Source organism: Zeus faber (genome assembly GCF_960531495.2).
Source record: "Zeus faber genome assembly, chromosome: 15".
NCBI classification, from domain to species: Eukaryota; Metazoa; Chordata; class Actinopteri; order Zeiformes; family Zeidae; genus Zeus; species Zeus faber.
Window position 1 is genome coordinate 17,378,479 of NC_137194.1, and position 21,087 is coordinate 17,399,565.

General features: G+C 45.4%; 2 protein-coding genes across 2 annotated transcripts; both read right to left on the reverse strand.

The window, feature by feature from the left end:
• Positions 1-11,689: 11,689 nt before the first annotated feature.
• On the reverse strand, positions 11,690-13,724 carry slc52a3-1 (solute carrier family 52 member 3-1; the record flags this gene model as incomplete). The annotated part of the gene is made up of 3 exons (XM_080016014.1): positions 11,690-11,902; positions 12,425-12,548; positions 12,715-13,724. The coding sequence occupies 3 exons, from the start codon at positions 13,722-13,724 to the stop codon at positions 11,690-11,692; spliced, it is 1,347 nt and encodes a 448-aa protein (XP_079872140.1).
• Positions 13,725-15,057: 1,333 nt separating this feature from the next.
• Positions 15,058-20,769, reverse strand: LOC307241159 (ubiquitin-conjugating enzyme E2 variant 1). Its single transcript, XM_080015194.1, has 4 exons — positions 20,725-20,769; positions 18,038-18,186; positions 17,636-17,761; positions 15,058-16,743 (listed from the first exon to the last, which is right to left on the reverse strand). The coding sequence occupies exons 1-4, from the start codon at positions 20,744-20,746 to the stop codon at positions 16,597-16,599; spliced, it is 444 nt and encodes a 147-aa protein (XP_079871320.1). The 5' UTR covers positions 20,747-20,769; the 3' UTR covers positions 15,058-16,596.
• Positions 20,770-21,087: the final 318 nt, after the last annotated feature.

Sequence of the window (21,087 nt, forward strand, 5' to 3'; positions counted from 1 at the left end):
ATTAGATGCTGAGGAGCTCTGCTTCTGCAAAGGAGTTTTTTTAATTAATTTAAGCAGTTTGTTGCCTATAAATAAATGTGTGAATTACAATTTAATTGAATCCCCTTTTTCTCCTGTTTTAATACACAAATTAAAACCAATGCAAGTCACTTAGATGACAGTCATTTCAATTTCCTCCATCTACACAAAGCATTGTAATGATGGGAAATAAGAACCGAGAAAGTTTCATGATAGCGTCGAGGGTCATTTTACACGATATAAATCAATTCACATGTTGCCTTACTTTCTAGTTTAAGTTTGTAGTTTTTGGGACAAAAGCATTAATATTTAATTCCCAGTAAATTATTCATCACCTGTGTATTCCTCTGAGGTTCGCGAGTAGCTCTGATCAAGTCACTTGAAGACATCTTTTGTAGATGGAGGGCTCTCCAGCCTAAATGACACTTGGCCAAATAGCACTTAAGTACATCCTCAATATTTTAGCAGGGCCAGGCGAGGAAGCTGTGGAATGGATAACTGTTTGTGCAAAGTACTGCAGGTGGGCCGTGCGGGGTGGGCACACTCGCACCACAAACACGCGTCATTTAAAGAAAGAGCCAGTGCCCAAACACACACGCACTCAGGAATGTCATAGTCACGCATTTGGAAGGAAACGGTCCAAGCTCGAGCCGGTTTGCTTCCGAAGGCGATAGATGCTGCAAAAACAAAAGTGAGAAATGGGTTCGACGTGGGAACAAAAGGTTGTGCTTCCTGATTGGAGTTGTTTTTGTGCCGCCATCTCCGTGGCTCTGGAAAGTGTTGGTAATCAGGATGATTTCAGCAACTATCCCAGGTTGAGTGTTTTTTTTTCTTTTTTAGCCGAGCTCGGATGAATGCTCTGTTGATGAGAAAATTAACTTATATACACTTCATTATAAACCTTGCAGACCTCAAGGACCCGGGCTTTTATGAAGCCGGGACCAGATGTCATCCAGCCACAGCCCCAATTAATCTCCGGGCCTTGTAACACGCCCCAAGAAACAAAACAAAAAAAAAAAACACTGATTGGGTGTGGAGGACAGAGACGGTGTGCGGAGAGCGCGGGTGAGAGAGATGCTATCCAGGGAGCAGCCGGCCCTGGCGAGCCTGCAGAGGGTGAGATAAGAAGGGGCAGCTATGTTGGAGCCGGGGTCTCCTAGAGGAGGCTAAGGTTATTCATTGCTCCGCCGTGAAAGCTTGAGAAGATTACCCAGAGCCTGCTTGGCAGTGATACAAGGGGGGACAGGCAGAGGGGCCAGCTTCTCACCCCCTTTGTTCCCCATCCATCTGCTTGAATCTCACAATGGCTCATCAGGACCAAGCAGGGTGGAGGGGTGGAGCGACGGAGGCTTGTGGAATGGGGGGGGCGGGGGGGGGGGGACAGAAGGAGGGAGGGCGTGCGGGTGGGGGTAACACAGAAGACACCGGGAACTAATGCAAAGCAGTGTAGGGGAGAGTGAAACCTAGCGAGAGAGGGGAGGGGGCGAGAGAGGACGGGGATGGTACAGGGACGGAGAAGGAGCGCCGGTCGAGATTGAATGAACGGCGCCGCAGCTGACGAGCTCCGACAGACCCCATTGAAAAAAAGGGCCGCGGAGGCGGGCGTCCACGTTGTTATTTTCCAGGAGGGAATGGGCCGGCGGCGGCTCCTCTTCACTCCGAATAATCAGCCCGGCGGATTCGACTCGGACACCACTTCAAACCCTGTTAAATAAACCACTCCAAAACCTTCGCGACCGGGGGGAAGGCGCTCGTCTCGCCCACTGCCGCGCCCGTCTTGTTGAGGAATGATCAGATGATAGAGGGAGCTTTCTTATGTTACGCAGGAAATGATCGCCCCTTTAATGAGTGCGGGAGTCCCGACGGCAGCTCGCCTTTTTTACAGCGCCGCAGTTTACCGCAGGTGACATTACATCCACCACAGTGAGGAATAACATTTTGTATGTCGATGAGGAAGAGGCTTTAAGATTTATTCACGTTGTGTTCCGTGGGCGCCAAAGTAAATGCGTAGGTGAAAATATTATGGATGCTGATTGTGTGTCATTTCACTCACAAACCCATCAGTACTTTACCGTAATTATTTCTAAGAGGATAATAACTCAACATAAGCTGCCGCTGCTGTAATTGATGGATCACACCTCGCACACATTTGGGGGAGCAGGTGAGTGGGGGGCCTTTTTCGGGGAAATAAAGGCAGATTCTTAGCGCGGGCTGACTCTATTAACGGCGCCTCATCGTAAAGCGTGTTTTCACCGACCTGTTACACGCCGTTCCAACAGGGAGTTTCACCTCGCCCGATTTCAAGTCCCGGCGCGTAAACAGGCGGGAAAGCGAAAACCGGCGGTCGGCTCGCTCGATGCAGGACGGGAGGCAAAAGACGAAGGGATTAGTTGACACCTGAAGTGGATTTATCGTTAAACGGAGGAAAAACACACAAAAAAAAAACTATTTCGGTCGCCGGGTAAATCAAACCTGGCGGCGTGCTTTCACCATGTCCTGGACGCGGGGTCCTTTTGAAAAATAGTGACATTAGGGTCAACCCATCTTTTGGTTGTCCTCGGTGTAACTAGTTCATGTGTGACTGTATGAATAGCTCCAGGCTATTACATTGCCGAATATGAATAGCAGACCAATTACTTTGGCCCAGATGGAGCTGTGTGCTCCTTGGAGAGCCCCCTATACTTGCCCAACATTCACACATACACACACACACACACACACACACACACATACACACACACTGGAGTCTGGAGGCTCAGCACTCTCTTGGTCTTGAATAGGTATTGAGGGGATATGAAGAGGGCTAATGAGGTACAGGAACATGGAGTTTAAATGATAACTCTGCTGCCACAGCAATTTTTTTACCTTTAATAATTTCTTACTGTATTTGACGTCGGTCCGAGCGCGCTATTTTATTTGCAATTTCCCCACATATTGGCGGACAGGACACGCCAAAACACAGATGTAAAATTTGACCAAAGCTCAGAGGGGACCCATGCGCCGTCAAAACAGCGACAGTGCACTTGTAAACATCCAGGAGCCGTGTGAATCAACGCTTTGGTCTAATCTATCGCCGTCCCTCAGGATCTTTTTTACTGGGATCCTCCCAAAAGAATCTTATCTCAGACGGAGCCGGTGTGGTGGGCTCGCTGGCGCTCACACACACACACACACACACACACACACACACACAGTGTGCATATGGCCAATCCTCCACGTCTGTGCCGCTATTTACAGCCCAATAGCCTGTCACTCATTTTGCGTCTCCCAGGAACCGAGGTGACACCTGTTTGAATTCTCAATCCGAGGCTTCTTCTGCGCCGCGGAGAAGAAAAAAAAGCTCTCGTCGCTTAAGCTGTCCCTCTACCTGGATAACGGTTGGCGCTGTGTTTCGCACATAAAAAAAAAAACAAACACATTTGTTTTTACGTGCGACTTGAGTCGGCAACGATAACCCAGCTATTAAATGCTCTCAGCAACACAACACTTTATTTTTTATTCTTTTCTCTTTTTGGAAGGCTGGAAACAATCAAAGCAAGAGTTTCTAAATTCAACCAAATTCAAGTCCAAGATAGCTGTAAGGAGTTGGAATAAAGTTGTTATTATTAAATAATTATTAATATTATTTTGGTATGTTCATATGTGGAACAGGATACTGCAAGCACTCATATGTTATTAGTGCATTATGTCAAAATAACAACTTAAAACCAGTTGTCATCGTCATCATCATCATTATCAACTCTTTAAAGGTGATGAGCAGTGAATCACGATGTGTTGTGTTGGTTTCAATCGGGCCAATAGGCTTGTTTATTATTTATTATGTATTAATTCCCGAGACCATTTGAAAAGCAAAGAAAACGAACCAACCACTGCCCCTCACTGCAGGGCACGTCTTTTTGACGCCAACACACACACACACACACACGTTAAATGTTGCTGGTGCTGTGTCTTCTCGCAGCCCGTGTGCGGTTTTATTCTCTCGGCCCGGGCCTCGTCGTGCCCGACCTCAGTTATCAGGGACAACCGCTTTGATACGGAGCGAAACATAATGACCATACAGATGCATTCGCCAGGGCTTACAGCGCAAGCGGTCGTCCAAATATTGATTTTGAAGTTGCGCTATAGGTGTGTGCGAAACATTGTCAGTACGGCGATTCGTCACGTGGCGCCTGTAGATGTGTGGGTCTTGTAGTTCTGCAAATAATCTGCGTTGCGGTCACCACTCCTCCTTTATTATTGAATAATAATCTTAGCATAGACGGGAATGTTTTATGTCGTTAATTTTCAACCTTTTGACTAAATTGGTAAGATATTATAGCGAGTATCAAATTGTGCGGCTTGCACAGTTCCCACATAGCTACCGGGTTTCAACGACAAATGCGTGGCATTGAGTTGTCTCCAGAGCAGATAGTCATGGGCAGGAGGACAGTGTCAGGTCTGTTTGTCTCTGAGTTTGCATCTTTTCCCCATGTCAGCACAGGTTTCTTCTGGGTTCTCTTCTTTCCTTCCACCTCCACAGGCGTTTTGGGATGACTGGAAACTCTTCATTTGCCCGTAGGTGTGGATGGTGTGTGAGGGCGTGTGCTCAGTGACCCTGGTGATGGCCTGGCGCCCAGTTCAGGGTAGACCTCTAAAAACAGAAAAATAGAAAAAATATGTTGTTTTTTCCCCCTAAGCACACCGGAAACATGACATGACATCCGGACAGACGCCCCTTTTCCGGCGAGTTTGTGACGTGGAACGTTCTCTTTAATTTGACAGCAAGTGTTCCATTCTGACTTCCAAGGTTCTTTCCGGAGACAAACAGATGTTTGCTCAGAGCTCCGCGGACCATAGGAAGAACAGTGTGGAGCCCAGGGGGCCTGTCCGTCCTGGATGTGACTTCTCTTTTGTAAGTGTCCTAAAGTGCCTTCCTCCAACATAGGCCGTGAAAGCAGGAGGGCGCCGCAGGCGCCGTGCAGCCAGTAGAGCTCTGTAACAAAAAGAACAAACAGCAAGCAAACAAAACTCAGAAAGGGAGACTGGTGTTACTAAAGGAGGGAGAGGGGGATAATCAGAGTGTGAACTAATGATTATATGTGACGATGTGGTAACATGTAAAAAAAAAAGCCATGGTCATAATTTTTAATAATCCTGGTGGATATTTGTACCATCTGGTGCTGCTGCCGCAAAAAAAAAAAAAACAAGAAGCTGTGTTGGCCTGGTGAGTCAGTGGGAGCCCGATGACAAGTGGGTCTATACATCCAATGACATTGAGCAGAGCGTCCTCCCCCTCGACGCGGGAGACAGGGGAAGCACTTCGACCCAGGAGAGAGGACACAACTCCGAGGTTTACAGTGTCACCCTGAGGCCCCGCGGTGCTGAGTCAGTCGCCGGTCACAAGGTCGCCACGGCCAGCTACCACCCTGACAGCCAAATTATTCATTAAAGGAGGTAAAAAGCACGGGGGACCCTGTTAATTTCTCAATGGGATAGCTGGCTGTCCTCGCAGTCGGCCATCCAATGGAAATGCTTACACGCCGGCGCTCAGAGTCAGTGTGAGATTCCCCGCGACTGGCTGTTGGAAAACGCGCACCGACTTTGCGCATCCTTTTCGGAATGCTCCCAGTGATCCTTTTGGAGGAAAATATGACGAAGTCCAGCGGTCCGTAAATTGATGGGTTATTATCTCCTCCACATGGCCACTTTCAAGGGCAATGAGCGTGAGTGGGTCTGAATCCCAGCCCTGCAGATTTATTGAGTGCACTCTTCCCATTGGATACGTCCGGCAGCAGCTCGGGTCACTTTAAGGGTTGGGGACTTTGCCAATTGTCGTCATCAAAGAGAGTGTGTCTGTGTTCTTGTCCTTCCATCCTGGCATGGAGCCACCGAGGCATGGGTAGGTCAACTTAGCATATAACATTCTCCCCAGCACCTTGCATGAACTAAATCATGTTGAAGTGAAAGTGCGCGGGGAGGTAGAGCAGGACCGGCGGAGGGTCAGGAATGCAACAAATAATTGTTCTAGTTTTTTTTTTTTCTTCTAGTCACTAAACACCCGCGCAGGCATTAGAGAGGTTTGGTTCCATAAACCTTTTTTGGAAACAAATACAAATAAATAAAAGCGTCATAGTGGCTTTCAAGCCTTAAATACATGACATACATCAAGCATCAGACGGCACAGAAATCGGAAATGAATGTGGGGAGACGCGCTTATTATTTTATGAATCAATTGCTCAAAAACGTCCACAATGTTTCCGCGCAACGACTCAGGCAGGCCACAGCCACATGACAATCGTGAAACTGTTTGCGCGCATCGGCAGAAGACATCCATCAGAAGGCTCCAATCTTTCAGAGCCATCCGGTGATGAACATCTCCAAGGTCAAAAGTGTTACGTGTTATAATCCCTCAAACTGTTTTCTGCCCGACAATCTATTCGCCGCACGGGCTTTTAATGCACGACATCATGTCCTCTGCCACGTGTGCCCAGATCCTGTAAATCATAACCTGTGCACATCTATGTGCCCCGCCACCTCTCTGCCGCGCTCCCGTTGTCCCCGTGTCGCGCCCCTAATGCTGGATTGAGTGATTGTATTGTAGATGAGACAGAATATCTTTCATTTTCCCTCCGGGGATGCAAGGGCATTTCATCTTTTCGCCGTGATTAGCTCCGCTGTGTCAAAAGGCTCTCGTAGGGTCTCGCGGCAATGAGATTGAGTGAAATATTTCAAAACGGGCCTGTATGTCTTAAGAATCACACATGAGCACAAATACACACACACACACACACACACACACACACACACACACACACACACACACACACACAGAAATGACTCCTGGTCGTCAATTCTATAGAGCACCAGCAAAAGACTTTTGAAAAGAAGATAAGATGCACAGATTGGCTTTGCCTACATTCCGCAGTCAGACTTGTGCAGACGAGGTGCAATACACTTGTTTTGTTGGAACGCAGATCTAAATAATTCTCCCCTCCTCCACCTCTCAAATACCACCTCCTCACTCACTCACTCACTCACTCACTCACTCAGGTATACGGGACCAATGCGCCCATAGCCACGCATCCTTCATAGCAACAGATGGACTGCCTGAAGGCGGTGCCTGAGAGACATGTGTGGGGGTGGAAGTGCCAACCGATTGCTAAGATCAGGTGTGCTGCTGCACAATGGCACCTCCTGCTCATTTCCAGCATCGCCTAGCCTCTGGTCAAATGGAGACACAAAACAACAGTGGCATCTGTGGCAGGTAATGACCCCTTTGCTGAAAATCAAGATAACGACATACCTCAACCATTTGTTGCAGTTAAAATCAGTGTTGCTCATTCGGAGCTCCACATGTGCCGCATAGCAACACGTGCCGGAGGTGTGAAGGGAGGGTTAAAGGCACGGATCCACAGCGGTTTCGTTGTCCGAGTGCTGCTACTAAAGGGCACGACAGGGGGAAACTGTTGGGAGTCTCGTGCCCATGCCTGGTGTGAGGGACAATAAAATCAATAATTGCGGTTGAATAAAAAACAAACATGCATATGAGGCCTGCGACAGACTGCGCAGACTCAGCATCTTCCGCATCTTTCCGCTTCACGTCATCTCACCTGCAGCGGCCAACTTGTTTGCGGCAAGTTTAAGAGGCATCATGCAGAAATGAACTCCCAGGGTATGGAGCCGTGAGTAATCTCTAGCGATGCTTCCCTACAACACCACTCCGGCACGACCCTCACAAGGACCCCGCCACCACTGGCTGCAAAACATCAGCCAAACGGGTCTCTCCTTGATACCGTCTCCCCTTGCTTTGGTAAACAAGATAATAGCAGCGCTGTGTCGGTGTGGGCTCCATGTTAACACTGTGGCTGTCAAAGGCCATCATGCTCCTTCAAAGCGTGATGGCTCTCTGAAGTGGGCTCTCTTGGTAGCAGCCATTTTCCACTTGACTGGCCTCACACACAAAGGGGACGGGTAGCCCCTAGCAGCTGTGCTAGGGTGGTCAGTGGGGGCGGACGCAGGGGACGGACGCCTTCGGGATACGGGACAGGCAAAGCAGGAGCGGCGTTATTCGCAGCGGCCATTAAGGGGTTGACCGGTCGTAAACGGGTCCCATACTTTGCCCAAATTGAGACTTATCACGCCATTATGTGCCACAAAAAAAAAAAAAACAGACACACGTCTTTGCCTCCTGCATTTTGATTCGGTGACATTACTCTTCACAGATTTGGGGTCCAAGCTCAAGAATATAATTGTTACCCGTGCTTCCAATGGCTGGAGGACAGGGCTTTGCATATTTACCAAAATGCCTGTCTAGGTGAAAACCTGGCAAAATTGCAATCCCTCGCACTCATTTACAAAGAACACAATGCTAAAGCAAAATGCTCCATTGAGGTATTATGTGAATGATAATGTGCCGATGCGTGGCTGGTTGTCTGGCCATATGGGCTTTGTATCAACACACCCGGCCCTGTCCGCCCGCTATTTGGTACGGAGACGGCAGTATGCATTTTCATAAATCATGCTTTGACACCGCATCAAGGTTATTGTGCTTGGCACTCAGTAGCCTGTAAACCACCTTTGCATTGACATTTTAAAGGAAAGCAGCTGGGATTTATTATTTCATTGGCTGGTCATAGTGGAATATAAGGCTGACCTTTATCCCAAATTGCAGAAAGAATCCCCTTTAGAGCAAACAAATACACATACATACAGGTAATGTCACTGCATATTATTAACTGAAAGCAGGGGCCATTAAGCCCTCACCCAAACGAATTCACGGGCGAACCGAGCTCGGCGCTGCTGATCTTGGGGTAATAATTAGCTCACTACAGCAGTGTAACAAGTTTGCACCCCCTTCCCCGCTGTGCAGCGCTGTAATTGGTCCCCTCATGTCGCACATTTGGGCCCCAGAACAAAGGGTTCCCAGAGGGGTAATCCATGCTGACCCATGCTGAACTATACCACAACAATGACAGCCAGAGAGCATTTACATATGCTGACAGACTTGTCTCCTCCCGGGGCGGAGCGCCGGGCACTTCATTAAAGCAACATCAATACCTGCTGATAGAAAACCAGGAGCGGGCCCGCGTGCATCGCTGTCTGTTAGACGCCGCTGCGGCGAAATTGCACAGGGCTGTCAAGTTATATTTGATATAAATGGACAGAACTCATTAAATGGAGTTTGTGTGGAAATTGACGGGAGAGAAAACCACGATGGCGCCGTCCACGTCCGTCGGGCGGAACCGTGCGCACGCCCCCCCCCCCAAGCGGTCCGCCTAAATCATGGCGCCTAAATCCGTTTCCCTCGGCAGATTTACCCGAGCAAGTTAACTTCCGCACTTCTACACACAACCGGAACGTTCCGTGGGAATATTTTGAGGGCAGCCCTTTGTACACCACCTCTCAAAGTGCGTTCGGCGGCGGTGGTTGTACACCGTGTCCTCAGTGTTTACACGCTCGCTCCGTGAACCTTGAGTGGCCCGTGCCCCACGCGCGCGCGCCGCCAGAGCGTTCCCAGGGAATGTCATTGAGGAACAGAGACGCAGGTGACATATCTGTCGCTTTGGCAGCCATGACTTCATTCGGTTATTGCGTCATGGTCCTTTGGATTTTTATACTCTTTTGCTGTTAAAGGAAGGTTAAACCCTCCTTCCGTTTGACACACTGCTCATTTAGCTGAGAGGTGCAGCGGCTGGCGTGGGGACGGAGAGGAAGGGGGGATGGGAGGGCTGCGGGTGCGCTCTCTAGGAGGTGTCGTCCCGAGCAGATGGATCACTCAGTGGCGTAGTAAGTGGAGGCTTCACATGGCAAAAGAGACTGCAGGATCTCACAGGACCGGGGCCTCAGCATCCAGGTGGCCGCAACCCCTCCTGACCAGCTGGAAGAGCGATGGGACCATCTGACACCGTACCGCAAATGATACACTTTCTTTGTCTGTCATTGCCTTCACACAAAAGCCCTGAGCCAATCACAGAATTTAGCTAATGAAGCTGGGGAGGAAGCCCTCACTGGTTGCGCACACATATTCAAGGTCATTTGACAAAAGGGGTGCTGCATTTACATGCAAGATGCAGGTGAAGCTTCTCTTCGGCTTGTCAAATGCTACACATGTTCTGGGTAAAGAATCGAGGACTGGTGGAATAAGAAATGGAAAGGCCTAAATATTGTATTCTTTACCCTAATGTTGATGAGAATGCTATGGCAACCCTCCAATCTTCTCTGATTTTCTTGATTTGTTATTGCTGCATGTTCATATATGCGCACCCGGGATGTAGATTCAGCAAATCCAAGTGAGAAAGTTGCATCTGTGCTTGTACTCATGTGACCCTCAGCCTCAGAGGCAGCTAGGGGCTAATTGTGGGCCAATTTTATTTCCTTTTTTTTTTTTTTTTTAACTCAGTTTGGGGTCAGGAAAAGCTCCCAAGTGACCAGCGACATGAGCAGCAGCAAACGCAGCCCTTTGAGTGTTGGTAATTAGAGCCCCCCTCCCTGTGCTTCCCTCCAGACCCCGGCCTGGGGACCTCTTGCTCTCCGTGCGAGAGGTTAGGGAGGGGGAACAGCTGCTGATGGGAAACCACTCTCTAGTTCCCATGGATGTCTAGCGTCCTTTTGGCCTCTTTAGGGGATGTGCAACAGCATCCCTGATAAGGATTTCAGGGGTTGGACCAGCCATAGGATTATGTGTCGCACCCTCTAGTTCCACTGGGCTTGTTCTCCAGTTTTTTCCTCCTCCCCTGCTCTTTCTTTTCTCCTTTCTTTGTTGCTTGCCCTTCGTCTTTCTTTGTAGTTCGTTGATGTGTGCATTTCAGTCACTATTTTAAAGTCAGCAATAAAATAAATACAATTACAAAACGCAATTGGTATTGAACTACATAACTAAGATTCACACTTGATATCTATCCTACCTACCCCTGACATTTCCAACAAGTCCTTGTTGCCTTCGCTAGTGGGGAATGTGCAACAGCTAGAATACATAGTTTGTTGCTTATATCATCGTATTCACAATGGTACATTTTGGTAACATCTTGATTTTAATTTCTGATTTATTCATTCAAACTTAAATGCATATGCCCATAATAATCATAATTATTATGATTATTATAATAATCATAATAATAAGAGGATCATTACAGAAGGGCTAAGAAAAACAAATATTTATTTCATTTATGAATGTAAAGAGTAAATAAATGCCCGATGCTGGGTATTGACCACTAGCTGCATGGGGAATGCAGGGAAAGGTGTGTTCTACAAAAGCATGCTTCTGCCATCTAGTGGAGATAGAAAATTCATAAAATAGCCGCAAAAGCAATAGAACCAAAATTTGTTTAAATTGACATTGACGTGGACATGGATAATATATATAATCCCATCCCACTAAAATTTGGAATGCTTCATGTTCTTTTTTTTAATGATGTATCAATTGAATTAAATTTAACATGGATAACATTTCTTACCAAATGTATTAAATTAGTTTCACACCATTCAAATACATAGCATTCACAGTAAACAATGAGCAATGATTGTGCACCTTCCAATAAACAAAGGGCGAAAGAACTGCATTCTAATTGTTGTATAATTAGGACTTATATTAATTGAACTATATCCTAGGCTTTATAGTGTTCACCACTATTCCCTCCTGTGGGTACACTGTAGTGGTGTGTATTCAACATTCCCCAGTCTTCACAAGTGACCGTCATATAGGACATTTGGTGTTGCAGAAGTCTCCGGACTTGAACAGCTTGTAGACAGAGACCAGTGGGAACATGGTGACTGATCCCAACAGGGAGCCCATCTGTGATGCAGCTCCACACCACACCAAGGCACTGTGGCTCCTGTCCCTCAGGATGACGCCCACCATCACTTTCACAAAAGTCATAGTTCCAGTAAAGAAAACCCATGACAGCACCTGGAGAGAGAGAAAGGTCGGCTCAGGTCATCGGAGGAAAAAAAAAAAATTATAAATCTAAATTCATGGTGAGTGTGTGTGTGTGTGTGTGTGTGTGTGTGTGTGTGTGTGTGTGTGTGTGTGTGTGTGTATATATATATATATATATATATATATATATATATATATATATATATATAAAATATGTCTTAAAAAGTTAATCCAGTTATTATTAAACATTGTGATTTGTGTTCTGCCGTAAATACAGATCATATCATAAAACCATCAGCTCTGTAAGCTCACAGCAATGTTACTTGATGCTCTACGAAGTTGACCTTTGCCACCAGCGTCTCCCTGATAAGATTACTGTGCACGTTTCTACTTCCAAAGTCATTTCAGGTCACAGATTGGACTAAGTACAACTTTGCGTGGGCCGGATTGGCGTTTCGAGCATCCACTCAAAAATATTTGGGGCACAGGCTGAATGCTTGAAACCCCCGAGTACCCCCAGTTGTGTATCTCAACACGCTGTCTGTCACTCACAATAATGGCCACCCCAGCTTCAGAATTCTGGAGCAGTGGACATGGGCTCAAAGTTGCCATAGCCATGTTGTAGCTGCCAAATCCTGTCCCCAGCAAGCCCAGCATGCCAAGGAAGACCAGTGACCTGGAAACCATATAGAACAGGCGTGCTTATCATGTGTGACCTTCCCTGTAAGGAAACTCCAATACAGGTAAGGTTAGAGATTCCCTGTGCCGGTGACATACATACACTCAGGAAGCCTGCATTCAGTGGGATTATTCATATCGTGTTAGACAGATAGTACATTTACCTGTTTGGAAAAAACATGGCGAAGAGACAGGCCACTGGATTGGCCACAGACGCTAGAGCAGCAGAGAGGTGATATGCCAGGTTTCCATACGGCATGCAGGAGTATGTCTGCACAGAGGGCAGCAGGCCATTGCTCACAGCATTAACCCAGAGTACCAGAGAATAGATGAAGGTCAGCTGGCATAGAGAGTGTTTTGGTTTGGCCGCTAGTGACCTGCTCTCACTAGTCACATTGCTCTCATGTTGGACACCCTTGCCATCCGTCTCTGCTCCGGGGTTATCCAGGCCAGAGCAGACAGGTGACACGGTGCCTGGCACAAGGCTCTCGGTGGACAGCCTACAGGTCTGAGGTAGTCGGTCGAGAGCGCAAAAAGCAGCCAGACTTACGCACATCATTGCCGCCAGGAAGAAGAAAAATATCTCAGTGGAGAAGTTGGAAGGGAGGTACTGCGTCTGTAGCACCCATGAGTCTTCACCGTCGGTGAGGTTGACATGGGCCTGAGATGTGTTCACACACTTGGCCATGCCAACACCCTGCATCAGAGCCACCATCCCAGGGATGAATCCGCTCAGTCCTTCCCCAATAAAGTAGGTGGTGACGTACTTGGCGGGAAGCTTCATCATGAAAGGCAGAAACGTGACAGAGGAAGTGCAGTCCACCAGAGAGAGGAAGAAGGTGATGATGAAGAAGGCAGTGCTGTGCGATGCCCCGGCCACCACCGTCATCTCATCCCAAAAGAAGGCGAGCAGGAAGCACGACACAATGCCGACGGACAGGATCGAGTAGATGACGGCGGTCTCTTTCAGACGGCCCGGCCACCATTTGTGCATGAGCGTGACCAGCACAGGCCCCAGGTTGGCCAGTTGGATGATGACGGTCAGGTAGGACGGAACATCCCAGCCCTCTGGAAGCGTGGTGACAATGAGAGGCAGCTCCACCCACAAGCCGTTCACAGCCACCCAGGAGCCCAGGCCAAAGGCACAGGCCAAGATGTGGATGAGCAGCGCCATGGTGCCGCGTCAGTCTGTCTGAGGCGGGCGGAAGCAGGATATGAGTGGAGAAACAATCTGTCAAGTAATTAAACTTCTGTTATTTGTCAAACCTTGAGGAGGAAAAAGTCGAACTCGCTGCTAGTACTCTCATTTCTTAATACGAATGAAGTATCAAGATCATCGTCATCGCATATAGTGTACAGTATAAATGAATGAGTGAAGTGCTTTTGGAGTTAAGACTGACACACCAGAACATACCAAAGGACAAAAATGTAAAAACAAAATGAGTGAAAGTTTATACATAATACAATAATAACTTGTAAAACGTAATGTTTACTGGTTGATTTCAAATTCCTTTTGTCTTTCATCACCAGAATTGCTCGTTTAAAACTTAATTCGTAAGCCATCTCCCCACACCTGAGCCACCTTGTAGCTGGATCAGGCAGCCTTCACCTGTGGGCTGTATTCATATTTGCCTCAGTAATCACAAGGTGAGATAATGGCCTCACTATTGCAAAAGACGCATGCAATGTTTCGCAAACAGCCAACAAGTCATTGTGCCAAAAAGTAATTGTGTTTTGAGAGAATGTGGGTAACTTACAGCTGACAGGCTAGTCCCGGGTCTGGAATCCCTAAGTGTGAAAGCTGTGCCTTGTTTACCGTGATTGAATACTAAAGCTGCACTCAGACCTGATGGGAGGACAAAGTCCAGCTGAAGGTCCACTTCACAGCCAAATGAGAGCAGTCACCTGATATACACTTTGTATAGCACAGCCCACTTTGACCTTATAAATTACATTTTAAACATCGCCTAAACTACCAAAACTTTAATAACAGTGAAATAGTCTTTGGAAATACTTTGAAACCTTTACATTGACTACTGCATTTCAGCCGTCCCTCATTGCAGCACCTACATATTGAAGGCCCTGGAGGTCCCTCCCATTAGGCCACCTGAGACCATTTCATTTGCTTTAAAGAAAAGTATTAGGGATTACGCTACATTTTGTTTAGTATTAGATGCTTCCAAGTGCAGCAAATACTAAACAAATACTTGGGATTAGAAAACATCCATAAGGAACATCCTAGTGGAACAGTGGTCAAAGGTACGGCATTATGCTGTAAATAGAGGTGTAACACCATAATTAATTATGATCCATCGGAATATGTGGTGACTAAAAAGGTCAAGCAACAAAAGCAGTTGCCTTCTAGGGAGATTTAATAGAAAACAATTTTTAGGTCAAAGTTGAATGTGTCCCTCAGTGAGTGTTCTCTTACCCAGTGTTTTTGATCTACACCCCCTTTGGAGTCGTGGGTAAGTTAAACTGGAACAGGATTACCAGTGTAGCTGAAGTAGTCTGAGCAGCCTTTATTACCAATTCAGTGATACGGACGTTAAACACGAAAATCTCATGTTGTGATGGTACCTCCATGATAGGTTTACATTCTAATTTTAGGGAGAAAATGGGGAGAAAAAAAAACAACACCACTGTGTATAAACAAATCTAATCACAAATGCATTTCACAAACACAGATGCCTTAGCCAACAAAGTATAAAATGTGATGGAGCGAATAAACTTAAGTAGGTTTGAAGAGTATTTGACATGCCTTGGCTGCAAAGACGAGTGCTTACATTGCTTTTTTTTTTTTTTTTTTGTTTTAAACGGTGTTTGGTAAGATCACTCAAGGGCAGAAGATATGTAAACACTGTATATAAGGCAAGTTGTGTGAAAATGTGAAATATCTGCTTTCGTCTGTGTGGCGGGAGTATCTTACCAGCTGACTTTGAACCCATCAACACATTTAGTGGTCTAGAACCACCACACTAGACAATCAGCATGACGCAGAGGAAAAAAGTAAACATGATGTAATCAAGATAATTTTTTTTCTAATCAGATATGCTTTCTGACAGCACACAGGACCAAAAGAGGTAGCTGGTTTAAGTTTTCTTTAGAAGCAATTAAGTGGGATGTTGGCAGACCTCTTTGTAGTCTACATATAATTGGTGATGGTATGCTGATAGACATACTAGTTTAGATACACACAATTTACACTTTGGTTCGAATGGAAAAATGACAACATGAACTTTTTTTTTTTTTCCTTAAATGAACTAATTTTAAATATACGTGATTACCTTGACAAAAAAAAAAAAAAAGACAGTTTACTAAGTTGACCCCTTGATTAGCTTTTCACTATAGGCACCTAGCATCAAGCACACATGCATGTACCATAAAATTGGTCAACAAAATGCAACAGGTATACATGGCGAGAGCCTGAACAAATACACACTGTGTTTCATGTGTGGCCTAATGAACAGGTTAACTGGCAGGCTAAATGTGTCTTTTGAATACATATTTCTATGGGCAAAGATACTTAGAAGTAACCCTAAATACTCGGAAAGTGGACTAGGCGCAACTGTGTTGACAATTAGGGTTACAAAAAGGCAACACACGAGATATACACTCAATAATATTATTTATGTTATTGTACAATCTGAATTTATAACAAATAACAATAAAAAAAAGATTAGTAAGATGTACAGTATTCAAATGATCACATCTGGTGTGAACTGAGGACTCTGCCGGCCTCGTTGAATCGGCTCCAACCAGAACTCCAGAGATGGGAGAGGGAGGATGGCTTCATGAACGCTCAGTGAGTGTGTGTCTGGGAGAGTGTTTCTTTGTGTTTTCATGTTGTTTGTACCTAAGCTTATGTGTAGTTCTCATTATATATGCAAGTTTGCTGCCATGTATGTGCGTGCACAGGTGTTGGCAGGCAACTGAATGTCACGCGGTGGTGGAGAGGACGTATGGATGAATGCAAACCGGAGAGCAGGGGTGGGGGGTTGGGGGGGAGAGAGAAAGGAAAATGAGGAAGCGAAAGTAGCTCGGGCTCAGTTGGTGTAGATTTGGCCCTCAGGGGGCTGAGGGAGCTTCATGTTTTCCTTGCACATCATAAGCCGTCTGAGCTCCTGCAGCACCATCCGGATACTGTAGGAGTTCTGCCATTTGGTTAGAGCCGACACCGCTCGCGTGTCAACCTGCAAGACAAAAAGAACGAGGGGAAAAAGAAGGTGGCACAATGGACACGGTCATAACGATAATCCAAACTGTTACACACAACTAAAATGTACAAAATTAAAATAAAATTAAATTAAATTGAAAAAAAAGAGAAAAGCAGAGCCTGCTTGTCAAGGTCAGAAATAACTTCACTTTAAATACTGTCAGCACGGTGTTTATCTGCTGGATCAGGGCGTGATTACTCTTCAACAACGTCACAGGAGAAATACTCACTCGTCTCGTTGGACATGAATAAGAAAAAGATACTGGATGTGGGGACTGTATTTTAGGAATCTTACGGATACGGATTAGCGCTCCTCAATAAGTGTCTGAAACGTCCACGATGTGTGAATGACGTGACGCCTTCTGTTGCTTGAAGTTTTTCCCGCCCCGCGTTCTTCTTATGAATATATCATTTCACATGCTCTAAGAATTTTAAATAATTGCCCCCCCCCCCCAGATAACATCACATGTTTCTAAACTAAAAATATCTTCCATTTAGCCTCCAAAATGTTCTGCATAATAACATTTGACAGCACATGTTTTATACCCCAATAGAAGTCCATTTATTGCTACAAATACATACTGTATATTGCCATTTACCTTAATCCATAGAATTGTAATCACAATCAAAAGATATAATACCAATGAAATCTTTTAAAAATGAACTGGCTGGCTTTGCAGGGAAACGATATAAAGTCGTATTGCTCTTCTCAGGGACAAGCAAAGGAATGTGGACGGGCCCATCTCCAACTGTCTAACACTAAATGTTCCCTCGGCTATTCTCTACCAAAACAAAATACAAAACATGGGGAAACATGCATCAGGACATCTCTTGCATGTTCAGTCGTACAGAGCGATGGATGAACTCACCACACCATTGGAGCTGTGCACACCATTCAAGTTTATCTTTGTCACAAATCTGACAAATGGAGGAGTCTCTGGGTATCTGGGCCCACATTCAACCTTGAGACTGTACATCCTATTTTCATAGATTGTCTGTGGATCGCAGAAAAAAAAAAAAAAAAAAAAAGAACCACTGAAGTGATTTTAACCTTCCATGTCACACATCATATTAAATATGTCATTCAATTGAAACATTTTCCCTTTCTTATACGTGTCCGTCACCTTTTCAAATCCATTCCCATTTTTATTACGGTGGTGGAAGAAATCAATATGCAGCCCTGGGGGAATCTCTTTCATACTGTATCCACATGGATTGATAAATAAGTTACACAGACGCCCCTTGGGTTGTTGAAAAATGCAAGCACTCACCCTCGGAGGGCCGATTATCATTCCTCTCCATCTTGTTAAGGTCATGTCCTCGTCATCCTCCAGACCCCAGCTAACTGTTCCATCCCCCACTCCCTTCTGGCCTTCTTCCAGCTCTTCGAGGAGCCGGAAATTGCGTGGAACTGTAACGCCTTTAATGAGAGTGACACAAACAAAAGCATCCCCCCCCCACCACTTTTATTAGTATACAGATGATTAAGTGTTTATGTAAATAGGTTTCCCCGCAACGAAACTTGACGACAACTCATCCCTATAATCCTGCAGCACTGACACTGACCTCACTGTCTCTGCTTCTCTCACAGGAGCAGAAGTTGCAGGTCTAGAACATCCACAGTACAGGACACTGTTGTCTGTATTGCCACTGTGCTGTAGCAACCTAGCTTACTTCTGCTCCCGCACAGACGTATCCCTGACCACGTCTAAACTGAAAAAAAAACAACCCGTTCTATTTCTATACTTCCCTATTCAGCATTCTATTGTACTTGAAGATGCCGTTTCAGAATGTCATTATGGATGACTTGGAGAGTAACATTCAACAGACGTATCTGAGCCACAGCGTGGTTCTTAAGGAAAAACAAAAAAAGACTAGCAGAGGCTGCCGCTGGCGACGCCCATAAAGCATGCCGGGTTGTGCCTGTGTTCCAACTTCTCAACTCACTGTGCTTTCATATCAACGTCCCTGTTTACCACTGTACAATCACGAAACGTGGGGTTCTAAAACATGCAGTCCTTCATTTCTTGGGAACTGATCACGAACTGCAATCGTACCCTAAAGGACATGTAGACTTAAAGGTCACATAAAAAGAAGTCACAGAAAAACACAACAGGACAATCGCTCTCAGCAAACGTTGCGTGTAGTCCCGGAAGATGTGCCCTCGCCCCATTGGACCATTGGCCAGGTGCTCCAGTCAAAGCAGGTTTGACAGCATGCTCCTGGGTCCTTAAATTACTTTCAACATGCTTTGTTAATATGGTTATAACCAGTAGCTTGTGAAGTCTACAAATACAGCCCACTCGAACATTTTGTGGTTAATACATCGTTTAAATCTAGTCTCCTTCGGGTGCAGTACATGCTTTTTTCCATACAGAATTTTTTGTAAATTTTGGTGGGAGGATCACAAACTTATAGCAGTCTTCAGTCTTCAATTTTCAGTCGTGATGTTAACTAAGCCATCAGGATGCAGGTAGACACCAGTGTCCAGTACCGTGTTCAACTTGTACTTGTATCACAAACGTGAGACGCAAAGCAAATACCAACGTTAACATGATGTAGTTGTATAGATTTCATTTTTATGTCTGGTTGTGGTTTACAAGACAGAGAATAACTCAATTACTGAAAATAAGAAACACAGATGGCGCTGCCACGACTCAAAGCTCAATCATGAAATTCTGGTTGATGATCAAGTGTCACAAAAAGAATAGAAAGAAAATTTGTCTTTTTATGCTGCTACTACTACTAGTAACTAGTAACTTGTACTAGTACACCTGTGCAGTAATACACATTTTGGGCAGAGTGAGAACGTATCCGTATCCATTTTAGGAGTTCTTGGCTTATTGTCATTACAACAAGAGGTTAATTTTAGTCTGGCCTGGCTGTATTAGGGATGCACCATTACCCCCTACATGAGCACATTATTTAGTGCACCATACTGGTATCCCTGCATTCCTAATCTGTATTGGTTTTGAAATCTGCTGATGGACCGTTTTAACCCGGAGAGTCTTTATCCTCAAATGTTTTTCAAATTAAGTTTTGTCAAATATTAATGCTGAGGCTAATGTACAGTCAATTTTTTTCTTTCGTGTATGTACTGTGGTCAGTCTAAAATTTAATTGGGTACAGATTATATCATCTTTATCATAAAATGCGTTGAAATGTATACAATGATACTTATCTCCTGCTAGCGAGCTCCTATGAATCTTTGGAGGCTGTTGCAAAGATAGACAGCTTTAAGTGCAATAGTGTGATGAAGGCCAAAATAAAATATTGATGTAGTTATTTTTAACAGATCCTGCATTTTGTCTCCACACAGAAGTTAACACACACATTGGCTCCCCGCATCCCTTCTCACTTAACATGTTGGATCAGTGTTGCAGGGAAGCCTGATTTAGAAATGCAAAAACACACCACTAGCTTGTTCCCGTTCTGGTTCACTCGCCGCTCCAGAGCGGACTGTATACGCAGGCTACACCGTTCAATATGTGACAACCATTGAATATTACTAGACGACTACTCTGACATAACGGCAGCTAACGGGGGGGCTAGGACTTGCTCCATACGTGACCGCGCACGGCTAGCGCATTCGCGGCGTTTCTATCTCGCTAAACAACTTCAATGTACCGTGCGTTGCACATATTATTGGGTTTGCGTTCGGCGGCGTTGTTAGATTCAGCGCGCTGAATTCAAATAACTGTCGGCTAAGCTCCTATCAAATAGCGTCGCCGTTACCACATTAGCTAGGGAAGCTAGTCGACATAACCAAGCCAACCTACGCTAGCTCCCTATTCATCGGCTACAATGCCACACCAGGAGCTAACCTGCATTACAATTGGAGAACTGGCATTTGACCAGCGTGCACGTGTAACTTATGTACACGCTGCGGCATTTTTTTCAATTGTGTATTTCACCGACAGAGTTGTGTGAAGATCATTTATTTGTCTCGGTGTTTTACCTGATCCGGCGGCGACCGCCATCTTGTCGCTCAGTGGCGTGAGCGCGCACGTAGCTTGACAACAGAGCGGCAGGCGGAAGGACGCGGCGCGCTGCGAAACTTCCTCCAAGCGTTATATGTAATGATCATATAAATCATATTTCACGTCATATAACCAACCACTTAAATAAGATACTAGCTATTATTTAGGAAATTATTAATGCGTTTTTTTTTTCCTTCACCTCGTAGTCCGGGATAAAAATGAAATGATCTGGCCATTTAACGTAATTTTACTTTTAAAATGTTTTGCCCTCATTTGACTTTTCTTCCAACACTCTGATGAAGTCACATAAATGTATTATTATTGTAATAAAAGTGCAATCC